This window comes from Corapipo altera, unplaced genomic scaffold (genome assembly GCF_003945725.1).
Source record: "Corapipo altera isolate COAL_440 unplaced genomic scaffold, ASM394572v1 74, whole genome shotgun sequence".
Taxonomy (NCBI): domain Eukaryota; kingdom Metazoa; phylum Chordata; class Aves; order Passeriformes; family Pipridae; genus Corapipo; species Corapipo altera.
The window spans coordinates 2,648,915-2,672,680 of NW_020884934.1; the positions used below are offsets into that span (position 1 = coordinate 2,648,915).

A 23,766-nucleotide genomic window follows, 5' to 3' on the forward strand; every position below is an offset into this window, starting at 1 on the left:
GAAGGGGGAAAATCCATGAAGGGAAGGTTTGGAGGGATAAAATCCATGCAGAGAAGGTTTGAAGGGGTAAAAAATCCATTAAGGGAAGGCTTGGAGGGGTAAAATCCATGCGGGGAAGTTTTGAAGGGGTAAAATTAATCAAGGAAAGGCTTGAGGGGTAAAAACCATCAGGGAAGGTCTGGAGGGACAAAATACATGAAGGGAAAGTTTGGGGGGTAAAATCCATGCAGGAAAGGTTTTGAAGGATAAAATCCATGCAGGAAAGGTTTTGAGGGATAAAATCCATGCAGGAAAGGTTTGAAGGGTAAAAAATCCATAAAGGGAAGGTTTGGAGGGGTAAAAAAATCCACTAAGGGAAGGTTTGAAGTATAAAATCCATGCAGGGAAGGTTTGAGGGGTAAAATCCATAGAGGGATGATTTGAGGGGTAAAATCCACACATGGAAGGTTTGGAGGGGTAAAAAATCCATAATGGGAAGGTTTGCAGAAATAAAATCCATAAAGGGAAGACTGGAGGGGTAAAATCCATGCAGGGAAAGTTGGAGGGGTAAAATCCATAAAGGGAAGGTTTGAGGGGTAAAATCCATACAGGGATGGTTTGAGGGGATAAAATACATGAAGGGAATGTTTGAGGGGTAAAATCCATAAAGGGAAGGTTTGGAGGGGTAAAAAATTCATAAAGGGAAGGTTTGGAGGGATAAAATCCATGCAGGGAAAGTTTGACGGGTAAAATTCATACAGGAAAGGCTTGAGGGGTAAAATACATAAAGGGAAGGTTTGGATGGGGTAAAATTCACCCAGGGAAGGTTTGGGAAGATAAAATCCCCCTCAGCTGCCCCAAGAAACCTCCTTTTATCGGTCAGGCCTTTAACACACCAGCTAAATATTGATTTTAAAACATTCCTTTCCTTTTCCCAGCCTCAAATGGCTGCAATAAAAGCCATAAAAGCACCTTGGAGGAAACACTCCTGAGACTCATGTGCTTGTACATGAACCGAGCGTTCACTGCTGCCCAGGAGGGGTCACAAATCCCAAAAAAATCATAAGGAAAAAAGGAAAGAAAAGTAGGTCAAACAATTCCCATTTGCCACAAAGGACAAAGAGCTCTGCAGGTTATTTTATTGCCTTATGCAATTGCTCCCAAATATGTGAGGCTTCCTTTTTATCTGATTCAAATCCCACGGGAGTAATCCCTGATTAAATTTCAGGGGTGTGAGATTTCATTAGGTGCCCAATTTGGAGCAGATTGGATAATGAAGTTCCGTCGTCCTTTGGAATTAAGGGGAAAAAAATTAAAGCTGTGATTTTTTTTATCTCCCTTCCCCCATCCTGGAGATTATTGTGATCCATGGGAGGCATCCCTGTCTTATAGCTCCAGCTCTGCACACCACCTGGAGATTTCGTGGAATGTTTTCTAAAAGATGGTGATTTCTCCCCACAAAAAAAAAATCTCTGGGACTAATTCAATGTCACCATTTTTCTGTTGGAATGGGAAAAATGTTAACAGGCAGCTGAACAATTCCAGGAGAAGCCACCACCTTCCTCCACGGAAAAAGGTTCTATGTTGAGACAAAATAGGAAGTTTGGAGTTTTTAGATGGGATATTGGGAAAGATTCCTGGCTGTGAGGGTGGGGAGGCCCTGGCATAGTTTTCCCAGAGAAGCTGTGGCTGCCCCTGGATCCCTGGAAGTGTCCAAGGCCAGGTTGGAGCAACATGGGATAGTGGAAGGTGGGTGGAATGAGATGAGCTTCAAGGTTCTTTCTAAGCCAAACTAGTCTGTGACTCCATGGCCAAGCTCCATCACATCTTCTTTAGAACTTGAAGTCAGTAACAATAAGGTTGAATGCCTGTGGATCAAAATCAGGGGGAAGGCCAACAAGGCTGACATCCTGGTGGGAGTCTGTTACAGACCACCCAACCAGGATGATGAGGATGATGAATTTTTCTACAAGCAGCTGGCAGATGTCCCAAAATCGTCAGCCCTTGTTCTTGTGGGTGACTTTAACCTGCCGGATGTCTGCTGGGAACTCCACATGGCAGAGAAGAGGCAGTCTAGGAGATTCCTAGAGTGTATAGAAGACAATTTCCTGCTCCAGCTGGTAAATGGGCCTACCAGGGATGGGGCCCTGCTAGACCTGCTGTTCACAAACAGAGAGGGGCTGGTGGGAGATGTGGTGGTTGGAGGCCGTCTGGGACACAGTGACCATAATAGAATTCTCAATACTCAGGGATGCAAGAAGGGCCATCAATAAAACCTCTACACTGGACTTCCGGAGGGCAGATTTCAGCCTGTTCAAGAGACTGGTTCAGAGGGTACTGTGGGAAACAGCCCTTGAAAACAAAGAGGTCCAGGAGGGATGGACATACTTCAAGAAGAAAGTCTTAAATGCACAAGAGCAGGCTGTCCCAGTCTGCTGAAAGGCAAGGCGGTAGGGAAGACAGCCAGCCTGGCTGAACAGGGAGATCTTGAGGAAAATTAGGATGAAAAAGAGAGCCTACCGATTATGGAAAAAAGGACTGGCTACTCAGGAAGAGTTCAGGAATATAGTTAGGTCATGTAGAAAGAAAATCAGAGAGAAGAAGGCAAGATTTGAACTCAATCTTGCCACTTCTGTTAAGGAAAATAAAAAGTCTTTCTATAGATACATCAGTAGCAAAAAGAGGGACAAGGAAAACCTCCATTCTTTAGTGGACATGGGGGGGAACATAGTTATTAAAGATGAGGAAAAGGCTGAGGTATTTAACACCTTCTTTACCTCAGTCTTCAACGGTAGGACAGGTCTCTCTGAGGACAGTTGGCTTCTGGAGCATGTAGATAGGAATATGAAGCTGAATAGTCCCCCCTAATCAAGGAGGAAACAATCAGCGACCTGTTGAGCCACTTGGATCCTCACAAGTCTATGGGACCAGATGGAATCCACCCAAGGGTGATGAGGGAGCTGGTGGAAGAGCTCACCAAGCCGCTCTCCATCATCTACCAACAGTCCTGGCTCACTGGGGAGGTCCCAGATGACTGGAAGTTGGCAAATGTCACACCAATCCACAAAAAGGGCCGGAAGGAGGACCCAGGAAACTACAGGCCTGTCAGTCTGACCTCAGTGCCTGGCAGGGTTATGGAGCAGATCATCCTGGGTGCAATCACACAGCACCTACAGGATGGACAAGGGATCAGAGCCAGCCAACATGGGTTTAGGAAGGGCAGGTCCTGTCTGACCAACCTGATCTCCTTCTACGATCAGGTGACCCGCCTGGTGGATGAGGGGAAGGCTGTGGATGTGGTCTATCTGGACTTCAGCAAAGCCTTTGACACTGTCTCCCATAGCATACTCCTGAAAAAGCTGCAGCCCACGGCCTGGACAGGGGCACTCTGTGCTGGGTCAGGAACTGGCTGGAGGGCCGGGCCCAGAGAGTGGTGGTGAACAGAGCTGCATCCAGCTGGCGGCCGGTAAACAGTGGTGTCCCCCAGGGATCAGTGCTGGGCCCAGTTCTGTTTAATATCTTTATCGATGATTTAGATGAGGGGATTGATTCCATCATCAGCAAATTCGCAGACGACACCAAGTTGGGAGGGAGTGTTGATCTGCTGGAAGGCAGGAGGGCTCTGCAGAGGGACCTGGATAGGCTGGAGAGTTGGGCTGGTTCCAACGGGATGAGGTTCAACAAGGCCAAGTGCCGGGTCCTGCACTTTGGCCACAACAACACCCTGCAGTGCTACAGGATGAGGACAGAGTGGCTGGAGAACAGCCAGGTAGAAAGGGACCTGGGAGTTTGGATTGACAGGAGGCTGAACATGAGCCAGCAGTGTGCCCAGGTGGCCAAGGCCAATGGCATCCTGGCCTGTATCAGGAACAGTGTGGCCAGCAGGACCAGGGAAGTGATTCTTCCCCTGTGCTCAGCACTGGTGAGGCCTCACCTGGAGTGCTGTGTCCAGTTCTGGGCCCCTCAGTTCAGGAAAGATGTTGAGGTGCTGGAGCAGGTGCAGAGAAGGGCAACGAGGCTGGTTAAGAGACTTGAACACAAGTCCTGTGAGGAGAGGCTGAGGGAGCTGGGGTTGTTCAGCCTTGAGAAGAGAAGGCTCAGGGGAGACCTCATCACTCTCTACAACTACCTGAGAGGAGGTTGTCGGCAGGTGGGGGGTTGGTATCTTCTCCCAGGCAATCAGCAGTAGGACAAGAGGGCACGGCCTCAAGCTGCGCCAGGGGAGGTTTAGGTTGGATATTAGAAAGAAATTCTTTACAGAGAGGGTGATCAGCCATTGGAATGGGTTGCCCAGGGAAGTGGTGGATTCTCCGTCCCTGGAGGTTTTTAAGATGAGGCTGGACGTGGCACTTAGTGCCATGGTCTAGCAACTGTGGTGGTAGTGGATCAAGGGTTGGACTTGATGATCTCAGAGGTCCTTTCCAACCTGTCTGATTCTATGATTCCCTCAACTTCATTCAAACATTTTCCACATCCAAGTGCTCATCCCATTCCCCTCCAGACTGTTTATCCCTTGTGCAGTTCCACACACACTTTATCCATCTCCCCTTCCCTACCTATCCTGGATGCTTCCCCTGATCTCCTCCCCCATGGCAATGAACTTCTCCACCCACTTCACTGGATGCCTCAAGTCCAAGGGGCAGGAAATCCAATGACTCCAAGTATTCCAGAGCCAAACATTGTTCTGACACTGATTTCTTTGCCTGGGTCAGAAGGGCACTTCCCATCACACTTCCATGTCCATGTGCAGGATGAACGGATGACACGGACCTGGAGCAGAACTGCCCCTCTCTGCCATCTCCCAGTGGTCGCAGGGATGGGGAATGTCCTTGATGTTGGGAAAAAGGGAAACATCCACCCTGCCTCCCAAAGCAGCCAAAGAGAGAATGTCAGTCCAGTCACACCTCCCTGCCCAGGAATTCAGGAGGCAAATCCTTCTAGAAACCATAACCAGGTACATGAAGGATGAGAAAGTGATTGGGAACAGCACAAATCCCACCCAACCACTTTGGGAATGTCTTCCCTAATGAGGTGCTGTTTACAACCCTGGGTACTGTCTCTCCAAGGATTAATGAATGGAAGGGTGGAAAACTGGCTGGATCATCAGTCTGGGAGGGTCCCTGGTGGTAGTTTGTAGTCAGGATATCACTCTCAAGGCTTGGGGCACATGAGGTGCGAGGGGAAGGCTGGGTTTGGAGACCTCAATCCCACCTCCATGGGAGGAGGAAATGTGTCCATGTTCTACCTGGAAGTAGCAGCAAAAGTACCATCTTGAACTCAATCTTGGGAGAAACCACATCCCCAGGAAGGATGGAACTGGAGCCAGAGAGGGGATGGGAATCTCCTTTCTTGCCTAAATTTGAACCTCGGTTGGATATGGCTCCAACTTGGAAGTTGGCTTTGTTTTGAAGGGCTCAGGGAACAAAGAGCTGCCCAAACTAAATTATTCCAGGACTTAATGTATTACCCAGAGTTTCTTCCATAGAATTATTTAATAATTCCTATTTTATGTTCTTTCTCTTCCTCTCCTGCACTTCAGGAGACAAGATCCTGCTTCTTGTGCCTCCCCTGCCCCAGAAATGGTGTGTTTTCGTTCCATATTTGCAATGACAAGCCTGGCTTTACTTATATGAGATAACAGAGGCTATTTTCCACCTGGATTTGGATGCTCAGAGGTGTTGGATTCGTTCTGGGCACTGCTCTAAGTGGTGTCAGGGACCTTCTGTTCCCAGCAGTGACACTGGAATGAAGGACGTGGTGGAAGGAGAGCACGAAGTCCACGTGAGTTTGTAACACGTGACAAATTAGGATGTGGGAACGGCTTTAATCATTCCTGTTGGAGCTCATTTAGCCTTTATGGTTCTTTTCTGGGGGCATTTCTATACCTCAGCTTAATTAAAAATGTAAATAAATTAATTAAAAAGGTAAATAAACCAGAGTGCAGGAATTAGACTGAGTGTCAATCACAGCCAGAGCTTCTGTATCCTCTGCTGAGCATTTATGGGAAAAGGCTGTCCTGGAACCAAGGACCCAAAACACCAACACAATTCCCACAGGGAGTTGTTCCACATGTCCCACATGTGCCAGAAAATTCCACAAACTGGAGCTTTAAGCTTTGAACAGCAGAATAATTTTGCTCCCTGTCCAAGAACTCTGGAAAATGAACTGGGAATCCCATAGTCTGGTAGAAAATAAAAAACCAGAGCGGAATGAGGATGTGTTTGAATTAATCCTTTGGCAGGGGATAAAGGAATGAGAGGCAAAACACGGGGAGAAGAGTAAAACTCCAAACATGGACCTGCATCCTCATCCCTTCCCGTGGGATCCAGCTCCAAATGTTCTAGACACCCTCCTGTAATCACTGGGCACTTCCATGAAAAGATATCAGCCAGTTTAAATAGGGGGAAAGGCTCTTTGCCTGAGCTGACCCAGGCTCTGTGTCCTGGACACGGTGTTCCCTCTGTATCCCACAGGAATGATCCGACTGGTGCTGTGATAGCAACGATCCCTTGGCTCATGGAGAATTTAATCCACAGCAGCACCACAACTTTATTAATTTATGGGAGAAAAGCAAACCCAGGACAATTGTTGGATATGGATTAAGAAGCAGAAGACAGTGGGGAAAAAAAACCCTGCCAGGAAAAGAGGAAATGAAAGGGAAATATCACCTGGACAAAGTTGGTGAATAAATAACATGAAAACCAACAAAAGCCACTAGTGATGGGTGTAAAATAACAGATATTGGGGAAAACAAGCCAAAAAAAGCTGGAGAGGGATTTTTGACAAGGATATGGAGTGACAGGACATGGGGGAATGGCTTCCCACTGCCAGAGGGCAGGGTTAGGTGGATATTGGGAAGGTACATAACTCCCAAATGCTTTGGGTTGGAAGGGACCTCAAAGCCCATCAGGTTCCACAGGGACCTTCCACTGGCCCAGGTTGTTCCAACTTGGCCTTGGACACTTCCAGGGATGGGGTAGCCACAGCTTCTCTGGGCAACCTGTGCCAGGGCCTCCCCACCCTCACAGCCAGGAGGAATTCCTTCCCAATATCCCACCTATCCCTGCCCTCTGGCAGTGGGAAGCCATTCCCTGTGTCCTGTCCCTCCATCCCTGGTCCCAAGTCCCTCTCCAGCTCTCCTGGAGCCCCTTCAGGCCCTGGAAGGTGCTTTCAGCTCTCCCTGGAGCCTTCTCTTCTCCAGGTGAACCCCTCCAGCTCTCCCAGCCTGTCCCAGCACAGAGTTCATGGAATTCCTTCTCAGTCTGTCACTGCTGCTGGAAAACCCCACCTTCATCCCTCACATCCAGGACACTGATTAGCATGGAATACATCCATGATAGAAGGAATTAGAGGATTTCATATCAAAGAGCTTAAACTCAAATCCCAGAGCTCTTGGTGGCACTTAACACTGGTTTGGAAGGGACCTTAAAGATCCCCCAGTTCCAAGGGCAGGGACACCTTCCACTATCCCAGGTTGCTTCAAGCCCCATGCAACCTGGCCTTGGACACTTCCAGGGTCCTGCCATGGGGAGCAGAAGAATCCAGGTGGTCCATGAGCTCCAGGTTGGGAATTTTTAGGCTCTCAGCTCATCCCACCCTTGACAGGCAGATGTTTGTAACAACCCAGGAGGGGAAAGGGAGGGAACATCTGAGGCACCGGAGGAGGGTTTCCAGCTTTCAAGTAGAGGTCAATAAACAGGGCAGCTTCTCTCTTTGGGGTTTCAAACAGCTTGGCAGGATCCTTTTGGTGCTGGGAAATCAGGAGATGAAGAGATGACAACAAAGAACATGAAAGTGGAGATCTGAGGAGCCTCAGCAGAATCAAAGAGTCCTCTTGAAGCGCCCGCGGTGGCTCAGAGGTTTTATGAACGGCACAAATCACCTCGTTTAGCTCCTTAAAACTTCAGGGCTTTACCTTCCCTCCAAACTTCCACCTCACCCCGTACCTGACCCTCCAAAGTGCCAAATCAAGATTCCAGTTCCTACTCTCACCCTTTATTCCAGCTGGTGTGTCCCAGGAGCAACTCCCGATGGGTGTTCACGTGACCAACCCTCTCTCAGCTTCTTTCATGGAATTTTTCCCTTCCCAGCTCAAGGAATCACTGCTTTTTTTTGCAGGAGAACATTACAACTGCTTGGGGATCAACTCTTGGAATGAGATCTGTCTTCTGTGACCACATAGTACCTCTGGAACTCCAGCACCTGTTTTATGGGATAAAATCAACATCCATTCGTTTTCCATGGCAGCAAACCTTGCCTGGAGTAGCATTTCAGTGGCATTTTTAGGCCAAATCCCAACATCCTGATTGTTCCAGGAGTATTTTGTCTCCTGGGCATCTTTTTGCAGGTTGATTTTATTTATTTATTATTTTTCAATCAGCAGAGAGAGCTGGGGGTGTCCAGTCTGGAGGAGAGACCTTAGAGCCCCTTCCAGAGCCTAAAGGGGCTCCAGGAAAGCTGGAAGGGGATTTTGGACAAGGGATGGACAAGTGGTCAAGGACACAGCAAAGTCAAGGGAGAGTTAAGATTGAGGATTTTTCCCAGGAATTTTGGGAAGAGGCACTGCAATCACTGCCAGAGCAATCAGCTGGATCTCAGGTGCTGCAGGAGATGCTCTCAAATTGTCTCATTTCCATAGGGAAGAAGGTCAGGAGGGATTAAGGAAGTAAATATATCACCTGATTAGGAGTTCAGGGCGTTCCAAGGACTTAGGCAATGAATATTCAAGCAGGTCTTTGCTTCCCAAAGGTTTAGTCAATAAATGGAATATGTAGAAGTGATCTGGGCACAAAACTAAAGATCCCACCTTGTTCCAGGGTGAAAAGAGACATTTTAGTTTCCCAACTGCCTTTTCCATTTTAATTTCCATACTACCTTTTCCATTTCAATTTCCATACTACCTTTTCCACTTTACCTTGGGAAAATAAAGGTGGAGAAGAAGGAGAAGATCCACAGGCAAGGAAGGGCAAACTGTGACCTCCCAGGTCACCACTCTCTGGGTGGGTTTTTCCAGAAGCTCAGGGCACTTCTTAATTATTCCTCTTAATTTGGGCAACATTTAATTCCTGAATATCACCCTGCACTGCTTTAGCCTTGGGATGGCCAACAGAGGTGTCCCTGCCCATGGGATGACCTTCAAAGGTCACTTCCAACCCGAACTATTCCATGACTACAATTCTCAGCTGTTCCTCTCCCATCCCAGAAAATGAGCAGCTTTTTATCTCCTCCCTAATTGCCCATTCTTGGAAAATAAAGCACTGTCATGTTCAGCATCCCGAGGCAGGGCTGTGAATGGGAATGTGTTTGGGATGAGCCTCCTTTCCTGTCTCTGCCAGGTGACTCATCCCTCTGAATTTGGGAGGATGTGGAAATCCATTGAAAAAGCTGCAGCAGCTGCAAAAGCTTTGTGTCCACAGATCCTGCAAACTTCGGGGGGAGGGGAGGGGGGATGGACACGGACAACAAAACTCCCACAAAAAATAAATCAAGTAACTCAGAGTGCAGAGCTCGGGATGCTGAATCTTCCCAGGATGCTGAATCTTCCCATCAAAGCCACAAAACTTCCCAAAGAAAACTGTGAGGACAAAAAGGAAGGTTTTGGAATTGTAGGGACAAAAGGGACCATTTTGGTCTGGGCATTAAGGAGAAAACAAGGCCAGGTTTGGAGGTGCTTCATTTCCACCCCATTCCCTGCTCTCTCTGTTCCCCTTGTCCTGTCCCTCCATCCCTTGCCTCAGTTCCCTCTCCAGCTCTCCTGGAGTCCCTTTAGGCCCTGGAAGGGGCTCTCGGGTCTCCCTGGAGCCTTCTCTCCTCCAGGTGAACACCCCCAGCTCTCCCAGCCTGGCTCCAGAGCAAGAGAAGCTTCATATCCAACATCCCAAATCCTCTGGAAGTCCTGCTCTTTCCAAACCTGGTAACAGAGTCAGGAGAATTTTTTCCAGCAAAAATTCAAAACCTGCCAGATCATTGGAAAACTTCCTTAACTTCTGTCCACTGGACAAGGCTCTGAGCAGCCTGACCCCAAGCTGGACTTGGGGAATTCCAGAGGTCCCTTCCAACTGGAATTATTCAATGACTCTCCTTCAAATTTATGGGGTAAATTCAACTGGAAAAAATCTCCTGAGGATTGAACCTTCTGGACATTCCTTTGGACTCTGGTCTCATTCCAGTGTTGAGGCAAAATGCAGCAGGATTATAAATAAACAGGAAAGGCACCCCAAAATATTCCTAAACCTGAGCATGCAGGTTCAGACCTTCTCAAGGCAGAACTGAAGCTGTTTTTTCCATCCTCCCCAAAGAGATCCCAACCCTGGGACTACTGGGAAAGGCCAGGTTGGACAGGGCTTGGAGTAACCTGGGATAGTGGAAGGTGCCCCTGCCCGTGAGCTTTAAGGTCCCTTCCAACACTAATTCCATGATTTTATGCAATTTAGCATCTCTCTTCCCTCTTTGTTCCCTTTAATTTTCTCATAGATTAAGGAAATTAAAAAAATTATTTGTCTTAAACTCCACCAGATTTTCTGGCAGCAAACAGGGTGTTTTGGACAGAATAAATATTAACTATTATTCCCAAGGGACAGAATTGGGTTTATGTTTTAGGTTTATTTGCCAAATTAAACACAGGCTCATTGTCACAGCCTAGAATGAAGAGGCAGGGAAAGAACTGGGATAAAATGGGATGATCAGGAACCCAAGCCCTGGAAAAGCTCCTGAAGCAGTTAAGGAATATTGGAGAAGGATTTTCCTAAACCAGGATAACTCCAGACTCTGCCTATTCAACACCCAACCTGGAAGAAAACCAGACTTATTTGCCCAGGAATCATTTCTTTCCCAAATCATCACAGCTGCAAAGATTCCTCTTTTCTGGTGCTCCATTTTCCTTGTTTTTCCCACACCTGGAATGTTTTTAAAGGATGGGGTGAATTCCCATCCTGGCTATATGTAGTTACCAAAAATGAGATGTTTTGGGGTTTCTCAAAAAGGCTCTTTGAGGTGTCATTTCTGTTGATAAATTTAATTCTGGAAGTGCCGCTCAGCAAGGCTGAAATTCCAGGTTTTTTTTTTCCCTGTAGGAAAAGAGATTTGAATGAATCCTCAGCGAAATTAATTTCAAGGCCCCAAAGATTTTCTTATTTCAAGAGCAACAAGAGTTAGAGGGGAAAAAAAATCATCTGAAGGTCAAACATTCAACATGGAAATACCACAAAATTCCTGGTTCTGCCGGGAAAACATGTTGGATTGACCAGGAAAATGTGTTGGATTGACCAGGAAAATGTGTTGGATTGACAGTGCAGGAAAGGAAGGGCTGGTGTTTAGGAGCTGGATCAGTATATTGGGGATGTGGGATGTACATAATGCATGGAAACACATGGAGACACCTCCCTATGGAGCCCATGGATTTACAGCAGGAGCAGGAGCAAACTGAGAGATTTCTCTAAAAATAGGGAATAATAAAGGAATCCAACATTGCCAAATCCTGTGGAGCTTGCACTGCTTGCCAACGACATCAGGAGCTCTGCCATCCATCAAATCTCCCTGTTCCAGAGGGTGCCAAGTCCTCCTGCCTGGCCAGGGTGGAGATGGAAATGCAGGATGACATTCCCTGCTTTTTCAAGGTGACCAGTTCTGCATTTCCTTTGGGAAGCTGCCCTGAATGGCTGTGCCAGAAGCTTTAGCATCCACATGTGAAAGCTAAATTCCTAAATATACAGGAGTTATACATTCCAAAATTCCTAAACACACAGGAGTCTTCCAAGAGATGATATTCCCGTTTTTCCCTGTGCATGATCAAATTCCCTGTTTTGCAGTAGAAACCATTCCATCTGTCCCAGAAACTCACAGGATTCCTGGTTGTTGCAGCACCTCCTTTTGTTTCTTAAAACGCTTCAGGAAGCAAAGATTTTGGGATAAACTTCCCAGGAGAGGCTTCTCCAAGGCCAAAGCCGGAGCAGATGGATCTGAGCTAGTGCCAGATGGAGAAGCACCTGGACCACCTGGAGTGTCCATTAGCCAAGGAAGCCCCAGGGAACTCCAGGGATGGTTTAACTACTGGTTAATGTAGGACCTGGAAGGCAAACAAAGGGACAAATCCATGGCAGGTGAGTCAGTGCCTGGTAGGATTTGATCCCGAGCTGGAATTCCCTTCCCTTGCTTCCCACCAGACACACACTAGTTCCCTTCCAGGCTACGATAGCCAGGACTTTTTTTCCCAGGAATTCAGAGGCCTTTCCTGGTTTAGGACACAAAACAGAAGCTCCAGGCATTTCCATCCCTGGGTTTTTTTCCATCCTATCAGTGCTTTTGGTTTGGCCGTGGAGTCTTCAAATTCCTTTTTTCTACCCCCACAGCCTGTTTTCCCTCCTTTGCTCCCCTCCAGCTGCTCCCTCAAGGCACTCCTGTGGAATTCTCCCCTCGTGGATGTTGGATCCGGGATGAATAAAGATGAGGTGGGAGCAGCTTTCCCATTAATTCCCAACTTTGGTTCTCATGACAACAGGTTACAACTCTCCCCATTGCCATGACAATCTCCTGCAGAATGGTTGAAATGCAGCTTAGAGTTATTTTTAGTTTGCCCTCTATTCCCATGGAGACCAACTTTTTCCTGGAAGTGTTTGATGCTTTGTGCTTGGAGCCTTTAATGAGCCTCATGGAAGTCTGGGAGTCAGGAGAGGCAGAGGAGCTCCGAGGTCACCCCATCCCTCCCTGAGCCCTCACTTTGCCACTGCTTTGTTCTTCCTTTTTTTATTATTATTATTATCATCTTCTTCTCTTGTGTGATTTGTAACATTTACATTTCCTGGAGTGCTCCAACACTTGGATTCCTGGCACATGATGCAATTTCTTATTGTACTCTTTGCATATGACCCCGTTTTTTATTGTATTCTTTGCACATGCCTCTGTTTTTATTGGATTTTTGGCATTACATTCTGCCTGAAAAGTTCAGCTCCTGCACAGGCTACCAGGGAAAAAATCCACAAGGGAGAAACTCTGGATGAACCTGAACAGGACATTTAAAGTGGCAGTTTTTAGTTGCTGTGGGGACAGACTTTGAGGACTTGTAGACACTCATTGAATCCCATAAAAGAGTTTTTCCCAAGGGCCTGGAGTGCCAGGACAAGGGGGAATGGCTTCCCACTGCCAGAGGACAGGGTTAGATGGGATACTGGGAAGGAATTCTTCCCTGGGAGGGTGGGGAGGGGATGGGATGGAATTCCCAGAGAAGCTGTGGCTGCCCCATCCCTGGGAGTGTCCAAGGCCAGGTTGGAACAACCTGGGCTACTGGAAGGTGTCCCTGCCCATGGCAGGGGGAACTGGATGATCTTTAAGGTCCCTTCCCACCCAAACCATGCTGTGATTCCCTGTTTTTCCCTGTGCACCACAAAAGCAGGCTTTTCTCAGATGAAGGGTAACAGGAATTCCTGAGGCTGCTGCCAAACACACTGATCACAAAAACCCCCGGAGCTGGCAATTCCTGCAAGGAAACGAGCTCTTCTCACCACCAGGAGGAATTCAGGGGTTGGGAAAGGCCCGGGGAGGGCAAGGGGAAGGGAAGGAAAAAAGCCTGGAACACTAAAGGGCCTTTTAGGCTCATTTATTCGAGCGGTGCCAACCAGGATTTTCTTCCTGCACTCCCAGCCAGGGCTTTGGGATCCCATAAATCATCTCTGGCCACAGAGACATTAAAATTCTCCCCCAGTCCTGCCTGAGATGAAATGAGGCCGAATGGCAGCGAGAGCAGCTGGAGGGAAGGGCAGGAGCAGGAAAAATCAGGATAGAAATGGAGCTGCAGAGAAGCAACACCTGATTTTGGTGTCAGACGAGGCAAAATCTGCCACAAACAGATCTGGAAATGGATGATTTGGAAGGTCCCTTCCAAGCCCAGCTATTCTGGGATTCTGTGATTATTAAGCCCAGCTTTGGGAAAGCTGATCCTCAGCAAACTAGAACTAAAATATTGGTATAAAGTCCAGTAGAAAAACAGACTCGGTAATGAACAGATTACAAACCAGAGAAAATAGACTCAGTTCTAACAGAGCTGGGACAAACCAGGGAAAACAGGCTCTGGACTAACAGATCTGGGACAAATAAATCTACAAACCAGGGAAAACAGACTCAGTTCTAACATACCTGATACAAACCAGGGAAAACAGGCTCTGGACTAACAGATCTGGGACAAACCAGGAAAAATAGGCTCAGTACTAATAGACCTGGGACAAACCAGGGAAAGCAGACTCAGTTCTGACATATCTGGTACAAACCAGGGAAAATAGGCTCTGGACTAACAGATCTGGGACAAACAAGGGAAAACAGACTCAGGACTAACAGATCTGGGACAAACCAGAGAAAATAGTCTCAGACTAACAGATCTGGGACAAACAAGGGGAAATAGGCTCAGTACTAACAGATCTGGGACAAACCAGGGAAAACAGATTCAGTTCTAACAGATCTGGGACAAACCAGGGAAAATAGGCTCAGTACTAATAAATCTGTACAAACTAGGGGAAATAGGTTCAGTTCTAACAGATCTGGTATAAAAGGGTGTGTGGGGGGAAGGCAGCACATATTAAGGGTGGAGCATCACTGATGGATTTAGGAATTGTTGGAGGGTCTCTGCTGGGACAAACTGGACATCCAGGGATAGTTCTGGGGAGGGAGGATGGAATTACGGGTGAAGGAATCACGTTAAGGAGCTTTTCCAACCCCTGCAATGCCAAGAGGGCCAATTTGACTTCCTGCACTGAACCTTCTTGCTGTTCAGGAGCAAAGTAAAAGGAACATCCAGGAAAACACACGGAAGCACAGGGAACACGAAGAAAAAGAAGGTTTAAATGACGGAAAACATGGCTAAAACAAAGGAAAATAGGATGGCTCAGAAACACCCTAAAAATGAACAAAGCCATCAAACCCCCAGTTTCATTCTGTGATTTAGAGAGACTGAGAAAAAAAAGACAATAAAAAACCCCTTCAGTCACCAATTTTAATCCTGAATCCACATTTTCAAAGCCAAAATCACCGGTTAGAATTTGCTGATGTGCAAGGGAAGGGAAGAGCTTTGGTGGGGCTGGTGCTTAAAACAGAAATAAAAATTAAATTATGAAAATAAAAATGAAAATAAAAATTAAAATTAAAAACATGTTTCCAAGGCCATCTTTTTGGTTCTTCCACCCCCCTACACTATTCTCTCTTTTCTGCCCTCGCCACAGGGACAAAACAAGGGGGGAGGGATGTTTCCCAACGTTTCTCTGGAGCTCCTGGAAGGCTGGAAGGTTGACGTCAACTGAACCAATCTCCAAACCACTTCATGAATTATTTGGGCATCACAGAATCACAAAGGCAGGAAAAGATCTGGAAAATCATCGAGTCCAACCCTTCTCCCAGCCCTTCCAAGGCCACCACTCACCCACGTCCCCAAGTGCCACATCCACGGGGATTTTGAACACTTCCAGGGATGGGGATTCCGCCCCTAATCGGATCCCAAAACCCTCTGCTTCCTTCTCCACCCCAAAAAAACTCTAAATTTGATAGACAAAAGCCAGGCAGTTCATTTTAAATATGGATTTAGCAGAATTTAAGGGAATTTTATGACCTTCATGTTGCAGGTTTTACAGGAATTTCAAAGGATTCACCTTGGACTTTTTAGCATATTTTTAGCATTTCTGTGATTCCATGATTCCACAAGTTGTTTGGAAGTTTCCCAGTATGGAAATCCCACATTTAAACATAAAAACAAGAGTCTCCACAGGTCACAGCTCATTCATCTCCCATTCCAGGAGGATTTCCCTGTCTGCTCCACACACAGCAATTAATAAACATGGAGAAATGCCAGAGGGAAAATATTCACTGTATCCACTTCATCCATTTTTAATCCCCCTGAAATCAATTCAATGCCTTGAAAATTCCTGTTTTACACAACTGGTAAGCAATGGATCCCCTAATTAAATATCCCAATCCATGGAAGGGGGGGACATGCAGGAAGATCTTAGAAAGAGAAGGAAAAGGAAGGAGGGAGAAGCCCAATCCCACCTGCTTTGGCATCAAAGCCTCATGTTCCTCAGCGCTCCCCAAAAATGTGATCAGGAATACCAAAAAGAACGGGAAAAAAAAGGCAAGTTTATTCTCTTTCCATACAGCAGAACTTGGAAAGAACCAATCTCTATCAAAGCCCAGATTTTCCAGGGAATAACACAGCCCAGTTTGAAGCTCAAGTTAATAAAAAGGCTGAAATCACGCTTGGAATTCTCTGTGTCCTACAAAGGAGGGTTAAAAGGAGGATTTCTACCAGGGAAGCTGTGGCTGCCACATCCCTGGAAGTGTCCAAGGCCAGGCTGGAGCAACCTGGGATAGTGGGAGGTGTCCCTGCCCATGGCAGGGGGTGGGATTGGATGAGCTTTAAGGTCTCTTCCCATTCAAACCATCCCGGAATTCCATGAGCATCCCTCCCAGGCTGGGAAGTGCAGCAGGACCGGAGGGATGTTGTGCCCTGGAGCGACACAAACTCCCTGGAGATTTCCCAACCGGCTTCGCATCTGTGGGCTCCTGGATTTTATTCCCATTTATTATTCAGCAATAAGGAAGACGGAGTCAGTCAGGCCCTGAATTCCAGCATCTCATCAGCATATTAATGAGCTCCTGGGAGGAAAAGGATCCCAGCGGGAGGGAAAACAAACACCGCTGGAATCAAACAAGGAGAGGTTGGATTCCTCACCCCTGATTCCACACCAAGAGGCTGATCCATCCACAGCACTGCTGCTTTCCTGGAGTGGGTGCAGGAAAACAGGAAGGGGGACATTCCAAAGGGAAACCAGGTGGTTCAGCAGCTCAGATTTTGTTGGGGGGAAGGAATTCTACCAAGCCTTAAATCCAATTAAAAATCAGCCTCAATTCAAACAACAGCTTCCCAATTCTGCCTCTATTTCACCAAACAACTCTGATTTAAAACCTCCTGGTTTAAACTTGATTTTTATTTCCTCTAAAGATCCATCTAAGCCAGCCCACACCTTAAAAATTCTTTAGGAAATCACTGTCCTTCAAGGCAGATCAGAATGGGAAAATGAAGGATGTGAATAAAGGGATGGTGCTCCAAGTTCTTGGGTCTGTGCCAAGGATTCCTCACTCTTCCTAACACAAGGATTTCCCAGTTTCCCCAACAGCCAATTTGGTACAAAAACTTGTATTATTTCTCTTGTATTAGATCTCTCTTCCCCCACCCAGGTTTGGAAAACAGCAAAGAGATGAGAAAAAAATCAGATTCAAACTGATCCTTTCAGCCAAAAGCAACCACAGAAATAAAAATAATAAATATCAAACACTAGAAAATATTCACATAAAACTGAAAAAACCCACATATTCAAGCTGCCAGTCTCCTCATTGCCATCCTTGTTTTCTTTCTGCCTGTATCCCACTGGAGTTTTATTCCACAGCTCTTCCCATAAGTTCTGAGCCCACCCTCAGGAGTTGTCTCTTTTCTGTACAGGGGTTAAAATTTCAATTTTCTCCTCCTCCTTTGCTGTAGAACTTTATATTTCCTGAAATATTCCAAATAATTCAAATTTAAAATGTTTTGTTCCTGGGAATATTCCATACACAAAGGAGCTGAGAGTGTCTGATGCTCACTTCCACAAAAGCACATTCCCAAGCAATTCCACACATCAGGGGGAAGTCGACACGCCCAACAGGCCCCACAAATATAAAGTCTTGACACAACATGACACCCAAGACCTAATTACATCCAAAATGGGAGAAGGAGTTTTCCAAGGCTTGTTTTGGAAGGTGCTCATGAGAGCAAAATCCATGGGGAAAACCACTGAGAAACCGAGTTTTTCCACCTAAATTCTTTCCACAACAGAACCCTTCAGCTGCAGAATTATGGGAAACATCTTTCAGTGCCTCGTTGGAGTATTAAAAATTACATTTTTAGACAACTCAGTTCCAAAGAAGGGCTTTAAGTCAGACTCGCTCCTCAACATCAGATCGGCTCAAGCAGAGCGGAACCTGAGATCAAAGAACTCAGCCAAGAACAGGGTTTAAGTCCCCACCTCCAAGAGGAACTGTACATTCTCCAAACAACAGCAGATCCTGGGGGATCCTCACTTCTCCAGCTGCATTATTCCAGCACGTGCATGGGAAGCTCAGCTCAGCTCTGGAGGGAAGTTGAGCCCAGCTCCAGAGACAAGCCCAGCTCCAGAGACAAGCCCAGTTCAGCTCCACACACAAAGCTCCCACTGACCCTCCCAGCAACTTCTTGCCTGGTTTGTTTATCCAAAGAAACTCCCTTTTGATCCTTTTCCTTGGGATTTCCAGGGCATCCTCCTATGGATTCAACTCTCCTCACTACTCACTGCGCTGACGCCGCTGGAAGGTTTTCCCCGTGAATCCCGTTCCCTGATGGGAACTCTTTCTCCCATCACTCCTGAATGACAACCTGCTCCCCCAACGGGACATGGACACTCGGGAAGGAGCCAGGGAACACCAGTCCTACCTGTGTATGCCATGTTCTTCGGGTTTCCATAGGGAGCCCCCGGTTGGACGGGGCTGTAAACAGGATTCATGGTGGAAGACCAGGAACTCTGGGAACAAAAGAAAAGCAGAGTTGAGATGTCGGCTCCAAACATCCCCCTGTTAGAATTCCAGACACAGAGAGCTGGGAAGGGAAGGATTTACAACCAGATATCACAACCAAAGAGATATTTAATAATTCACGGCTTGGATCTCTCCGTTAATTCCCAGAAATTCTCCAGCGCTGTGTGTTCTGCCTACAAATGGAGCAGATGGATCTGACACATCCCTGCTCCAGGGGGGCTCAGGATTCATGACCCCACTTCCAGCTGCAGCAAAGAGGAGAAGCCACCAGTCAGACAAGGAATCCTCCCCCTTGGAAGAGGGAAAAGTTTTTGGGTGATGAAACCAACCCCAACCGAGCCCCGACCTTTGGGGAATCAGGAGATCAAAGCCCATCTGCAAAGATTTGTGAGCTTGGAGTGGGAAAACCCAGAGGCCAAGGCCTGGCTCCTGGGCAGGGCATCCAGTGCCACCCAGCCCTCTCCCAGACACAGACATGGAATCAAGATCTTCCATGAGCCAGGAGATTCCAAGAGCCCTCGCGTTCCGGTGGAGCCCTGTCCGGTGGAACTCCTGAGAAAACTCCTCAGGAGTTTTCTTCAGAGGAAAGCCAAGGAACTTGGGAATTTGTGTCTCCCAGGTGTCAGTTAAACAAGTGGCTCAGTTAATTATCTTAATGAAGCACATTCTCAGTCATGATTAAGGGGAAAATCAGTCATTAAGCTCTATTAGGCAGCACATTTGTCTCCACAGTCATCCAGTGATGATCTCACGCCAGACCCAAAACCATCCTGCCTTCCCAGTCCGGGGGGTTTTGTTCCAATGTGCTGTTTTCCAGGTCATAAATAACCCCCTCCTTCCCAACCAAGTGTCTGGTGATGGATGCACAGTTTGGTGGATCATTAACTCCTCCTGCTTTACCTCCAATCATAAACAAATCCAACAGTGAATGGCAGCACCACCGACTTGACAACAATTAGTGCTTAATTAATTAGCTGTCCCTCCACCCCCCAGCTGGCACAGGAGGAGCAGTTCTGAAAGCCAAGGAAATCAGGGTTATAAAGCAAAGCCACAGGGACACAGGGATTGCCATCAGTGGCTTCATGGAGTGTTCAGATCACCAGGAAAATCATTGTAAAACTTTACATCCATGGAATGTTTGGGCTCGGGACTGACATTCCAGCAGAAGGGTTTGATGGCCCTTGTCCAAAGTCCCCTTCCCTGGGGAGCCTGTTCCAACATCTATGAATAAAACAAAATAAAATAAAATAATAAACCTGGCACTCGAAATCCAGGAAGTTCCTGAAGTTATTCTTGTTATCCTTTCGAAATAGGGGAATAAAATATTTACAAGCAGAGTCCTAATGCAAAATAAATCTATTTTCCAGGAGTTTTAAAGCAGTGACACGGACAGGTGAGTCCTTTTGTCAAGGTGACCTTCCCTTTCCCCTCCCATTGCACTGTCTTTGTGAAAGTGGGATGGAAATGCTTTTGGGAGCCCCTTCGGGAAAAGAGCAGGATTTTCTCTGTGTGCCAAAAAATCCCTCATTTCCCACCAAGCAGCAGAAAACCAACATGAAGAGTGGGAACAAAGAGAGAAGACAAAGCAAAAAAGCAACGTTTCCTCCCTGACCTGTTGGCCCTCAACATTCATGTTATGCAAATCACATGCAAATCACATCCAGCCAAAGTCTCCTTGAACATGAAAAGGCCTCCTGACCTTGCAGTGCATCCAAATCCCAATAATTTCCTGACAACTTTTCATGGAAGTCCTTTGAAGCCTGACTCTCACTGGGGATCCACAAACAGTAATTAAATTAACTCCCATTTCAGCTGCTAAAGTTTCATTCAGGAGGTTCCAGGGCTCTATCCCACCTTTTCCCAAAAAAAGGCTGCTGTGAGCTCAGGAATTTGTAACACAAGGGGGTTCCCCCCCAGTTAACAGCTCCCGTTTTAATTACGCTTTTATTTTGGCTACACCAGAACCAAAAGTTGATTGGACACGCCTCACATGGAACAAAACATTTGATTTGCTATAGAAATAGAACAGGAATTCTAATGGAAAACAAGAATCATGGAATGGTTTGGGTTGGGAGGGACCTTAAAGTTCATCCAGTTCCATGGGCAGGGACACTCTCCACTATCCCAGGTTGCTCCAATCTGGCCTGGAAGCAGTTCCCCTGCAAGAAATTTCAGACTGAGGAAAACCAAAGGATGTTGGCAGAGCTGGTCTTATATTGGCTTGTTTTCTCTTTCCACAGATGGATCCCATGCTGTGAATTCCCAGCTTTTCCTCTGCGAGATGACGGGTTTCACCCCCAGGTGACCCACAAACACATGGATTTCTTCAAAGCTCCCTGTGTGATCAACTCTGCTCTCAGCAGTTCCCAAACAGCTTCCTTGATATATTCCCTATTAATTCCTTTCACTGCAAGCCTTGATGATGTTCCCTTCGGAAGTGATCCCTGCTGGAATCTTGTACTCCCGACTGAGCTGCGTCCTCCTCCAGCTGATCATCTCCTTTTCTTTATCTCCACAACCCTAATTCCTTGTGTTTTGCTGAAAAGACCTCCAGGAACACAAGACACTTCTCTCTACTCCTTTCTTTCCCCAAATGATGGATTGGGAGACTCTAGTTGGCCACTGGGAAAAGCCCTTTGGAGAGGTGGGCACTGCGTTACTGCACCAGGTTCACCAGGGATTTGCTGGATGGAACGGTTTTCCAAGGTTTGGGATATTCCTAATGGCCTCCAGCCAGGAGTTTCCTTCTGGTGGGACACAAGAAACCTTGGAGGGGTGGGAGGGCAGCGCTCCCACTTTTCCATTTGTGGATATGTCATACTCAGTCAGAGAAATGAGGTTGTGATGCCTCATCACACTCACAGCCAAGAATTCCTTCCCAATTCCCATCTAACCCTGCCCTCTGGCACTGGGAAGCCATTCCCCCTTGTCCTACCCCTCCAGCCCCTTGGGAAAAACTCCTTTATGGGATTCAACAAACATCTACAAGGACTTGAAGTAGGAATGTGATGAATTCACAAGTTTCGTTTTACTTGGAAAATAAACTCAACATTCCCAGATGATGTTTTGGGAAATATTGGGTGGCACTTTTTTTTTTCCCTTTACAAAATAACAGAGTTCCTGGTTTAATTCAGTTTTAGGAGCTGATTCCAACAGCAAGAAAGAACTAAGGAATTAAATCCATAATAAGCAGGCCAAGGTGTAAGACAGGACCTAGGTCGGATGCTTGTCCTCCGGAAAACCAGTCCTAAGATGTTGCACAACAGCCCACAGAACAGAGGGAAAGCACAGGGCAGGACCTGGCTGATCCCACAGGAATTGCCAGGCAACAGGAGGGGAAAAAAATGTCCCTGATGGCAAGAAAAGGAGGGGAACTGTGAGAGGAGCCACGACCTCTCCGATCCAGAGAGCCTGGGAATACACATCCAGAAAGAACAAGGAAAATGCTTCCCAAGACCCCTCTTTCTTCCTTTAGGTTTTTTTTTTCCCCAATAAAACTTTTTAAAATCAATATAAAATATTCTGGTTATTCCTTTTCAATGAATAATATGTATTGAATCAAATTTAAGTTGTTCATTTGATATTTAATTCCTTTAATTACAGACATGCACTTGAACGGAATGGGGTGGGAATATGGAAGTCAGAGCACAGGGAATGACAACCCATAAATATAATACACATTTCTCCATAGAAACTTCCCAGGGTACAACCATCCCTGCATTACTGGGATCATGCCTTCCCAGTATTCCTCACTGGCATTACTGGGAATGTGTTATCCCACCAGTATCCTTCACTGGCATTCCTGGGAATGTGCCTGGAGTTCTCCTTTTTTATTTGATGCCAAATATCTATTACTGCCTGGAAAGAGAAGGAAAAGTCTGATCCCAAAGGACAGGAATCACATTCTGGAATCCTATCCTGCATTTCCACAAAACACAAGCAAAATATTATTTTTAGGAAAAGGTTTTTTCTCCTGGAGGGAGCACTGGAACAGGCTCCCTGAGGAGGTGGCCACTTCCAAAGCTGCCAGAGCTCAAGGAGCACATGGTGAGATTGTTGGGGTGTCCTGGAGCTGGACCTTGATCCTTGTGGGTCCCTCCCAATCCTGGATATCCCTGGGTTCTATAATCTGCTGAGGCAGCCGTGTGGGAGCAGAGCAGAATTCCCATCCCCTCCATAGCTACATTCCCGAGCTCCTGAGTGACCCAGGACTTGTAATCCCCTTCTGCTGGAGCGTGGTGGATACAAATGCTAATCCTCCTGATTTGCAATTCCCAGCTGATCCGGAAAATCTTCTGCAGACACTGGATGGGGGAGTAGAAAAGGGAGCAGAGACACAACAGCAATGACGAGACCAAGCCAAAAAACCTCCTCAGCCCCTGACAACTGGAAAACATCATGGGATCAAAAATCCTGGGATCAATAGGAAAGCCATAAGAACTGAAGAATGCTCCTTGAGGAACTGGATTAGGAAGGAAGAGGGAGAAATTCCAGAGACGGAGGGAATGCAAAAGCAGCAAGTGCATCTTGGATCCCAAAGCCAGGAGCAGAGGCTGAGTCACAGCAGCTATATTTGGAATAAATCCAGAAGAATCATTCCTAAAATAGGTGAACTAAACCCTAAGAAGGAGAAAAAGGAAATTCCATCCTGAATATAAAGTGAAAAACCTCCTCTTGCAAAGTTCAACGTGGTAAGGAAAGCTCTGGTCTCACCAGCATCCCAAGGGAATGAAACACTGAGGGAGCTGAAGGGGACCTTTGTTAAACATAATCCTGGAATTACAAAAGAGCCACAGGAAAACACAGCTCCATTTCCAGCCTGGTAATCCCATACTTAACACTCTCTGCCCCTCGGAAACAAAAAAACACCCCTGTTTTGCTGGGGTTTGAAGGCTGGTGAGTGTTTACCCACAGACCAAAGCCAGGTTCCAGCTGAACAGCGGGAACGGCAGGAACTCTGGGGGTTCGCTTTCCCGGGGGTGATGAGACCAGGAGAGGATGTGCAGCTCTGGAAAGGTTTGGGAACACTCAGTATTCCCAAAAAGAGGGGGGGCTCATACCTCCAGCAGCTCTGCCTTGCAGGGGTGGCTTTCTTAGCAGAGCCAGCCCACGTATCATCTTCTGCCAAGCTCCTTCCCTGATGTTCTCCGGGTACATCCCGCTCAGGATCCTGAGCCAAACACCCCATTATGTGGCTGTTAATTAGGG

At 46.8% G+C, this 23,766-nt stretch overlaps 1 protein-coding gene across 4 annotated transcripts in view; it reads right to left on the reverse strand.

Annotated features, from left to right (window-relative positions):
* Positions 1 to 23,766, reverse strand: part of FAM168A (family with sequence similarity 168 member A) — an 80,181-nt gene that overhangs the window by 18,873 nt on the left and 37,542 nt on the right. For 3 of the 4 annotated variants that reach the window (XM_027660051.1, XM_027660050.1, XM_027660049.1), the window contains one exon: positions 18,458 to 18,545. In XM_027660051.1, coding sequence (XP_027515852.1) covers positions 18,458 to 18,527 — 70 coding nt within the window. In that variant the 5' untranslated portion in view covers positions 18,528 to 18,545. Of the gene's footprint in view, positions 1 to 7,971; positions 8,182 to 18,457; positions 18,552 to 23,766 lie in introns of those variants that run through there. The other variant, XM_027660052.1, reaches the window with a different exon arrangement.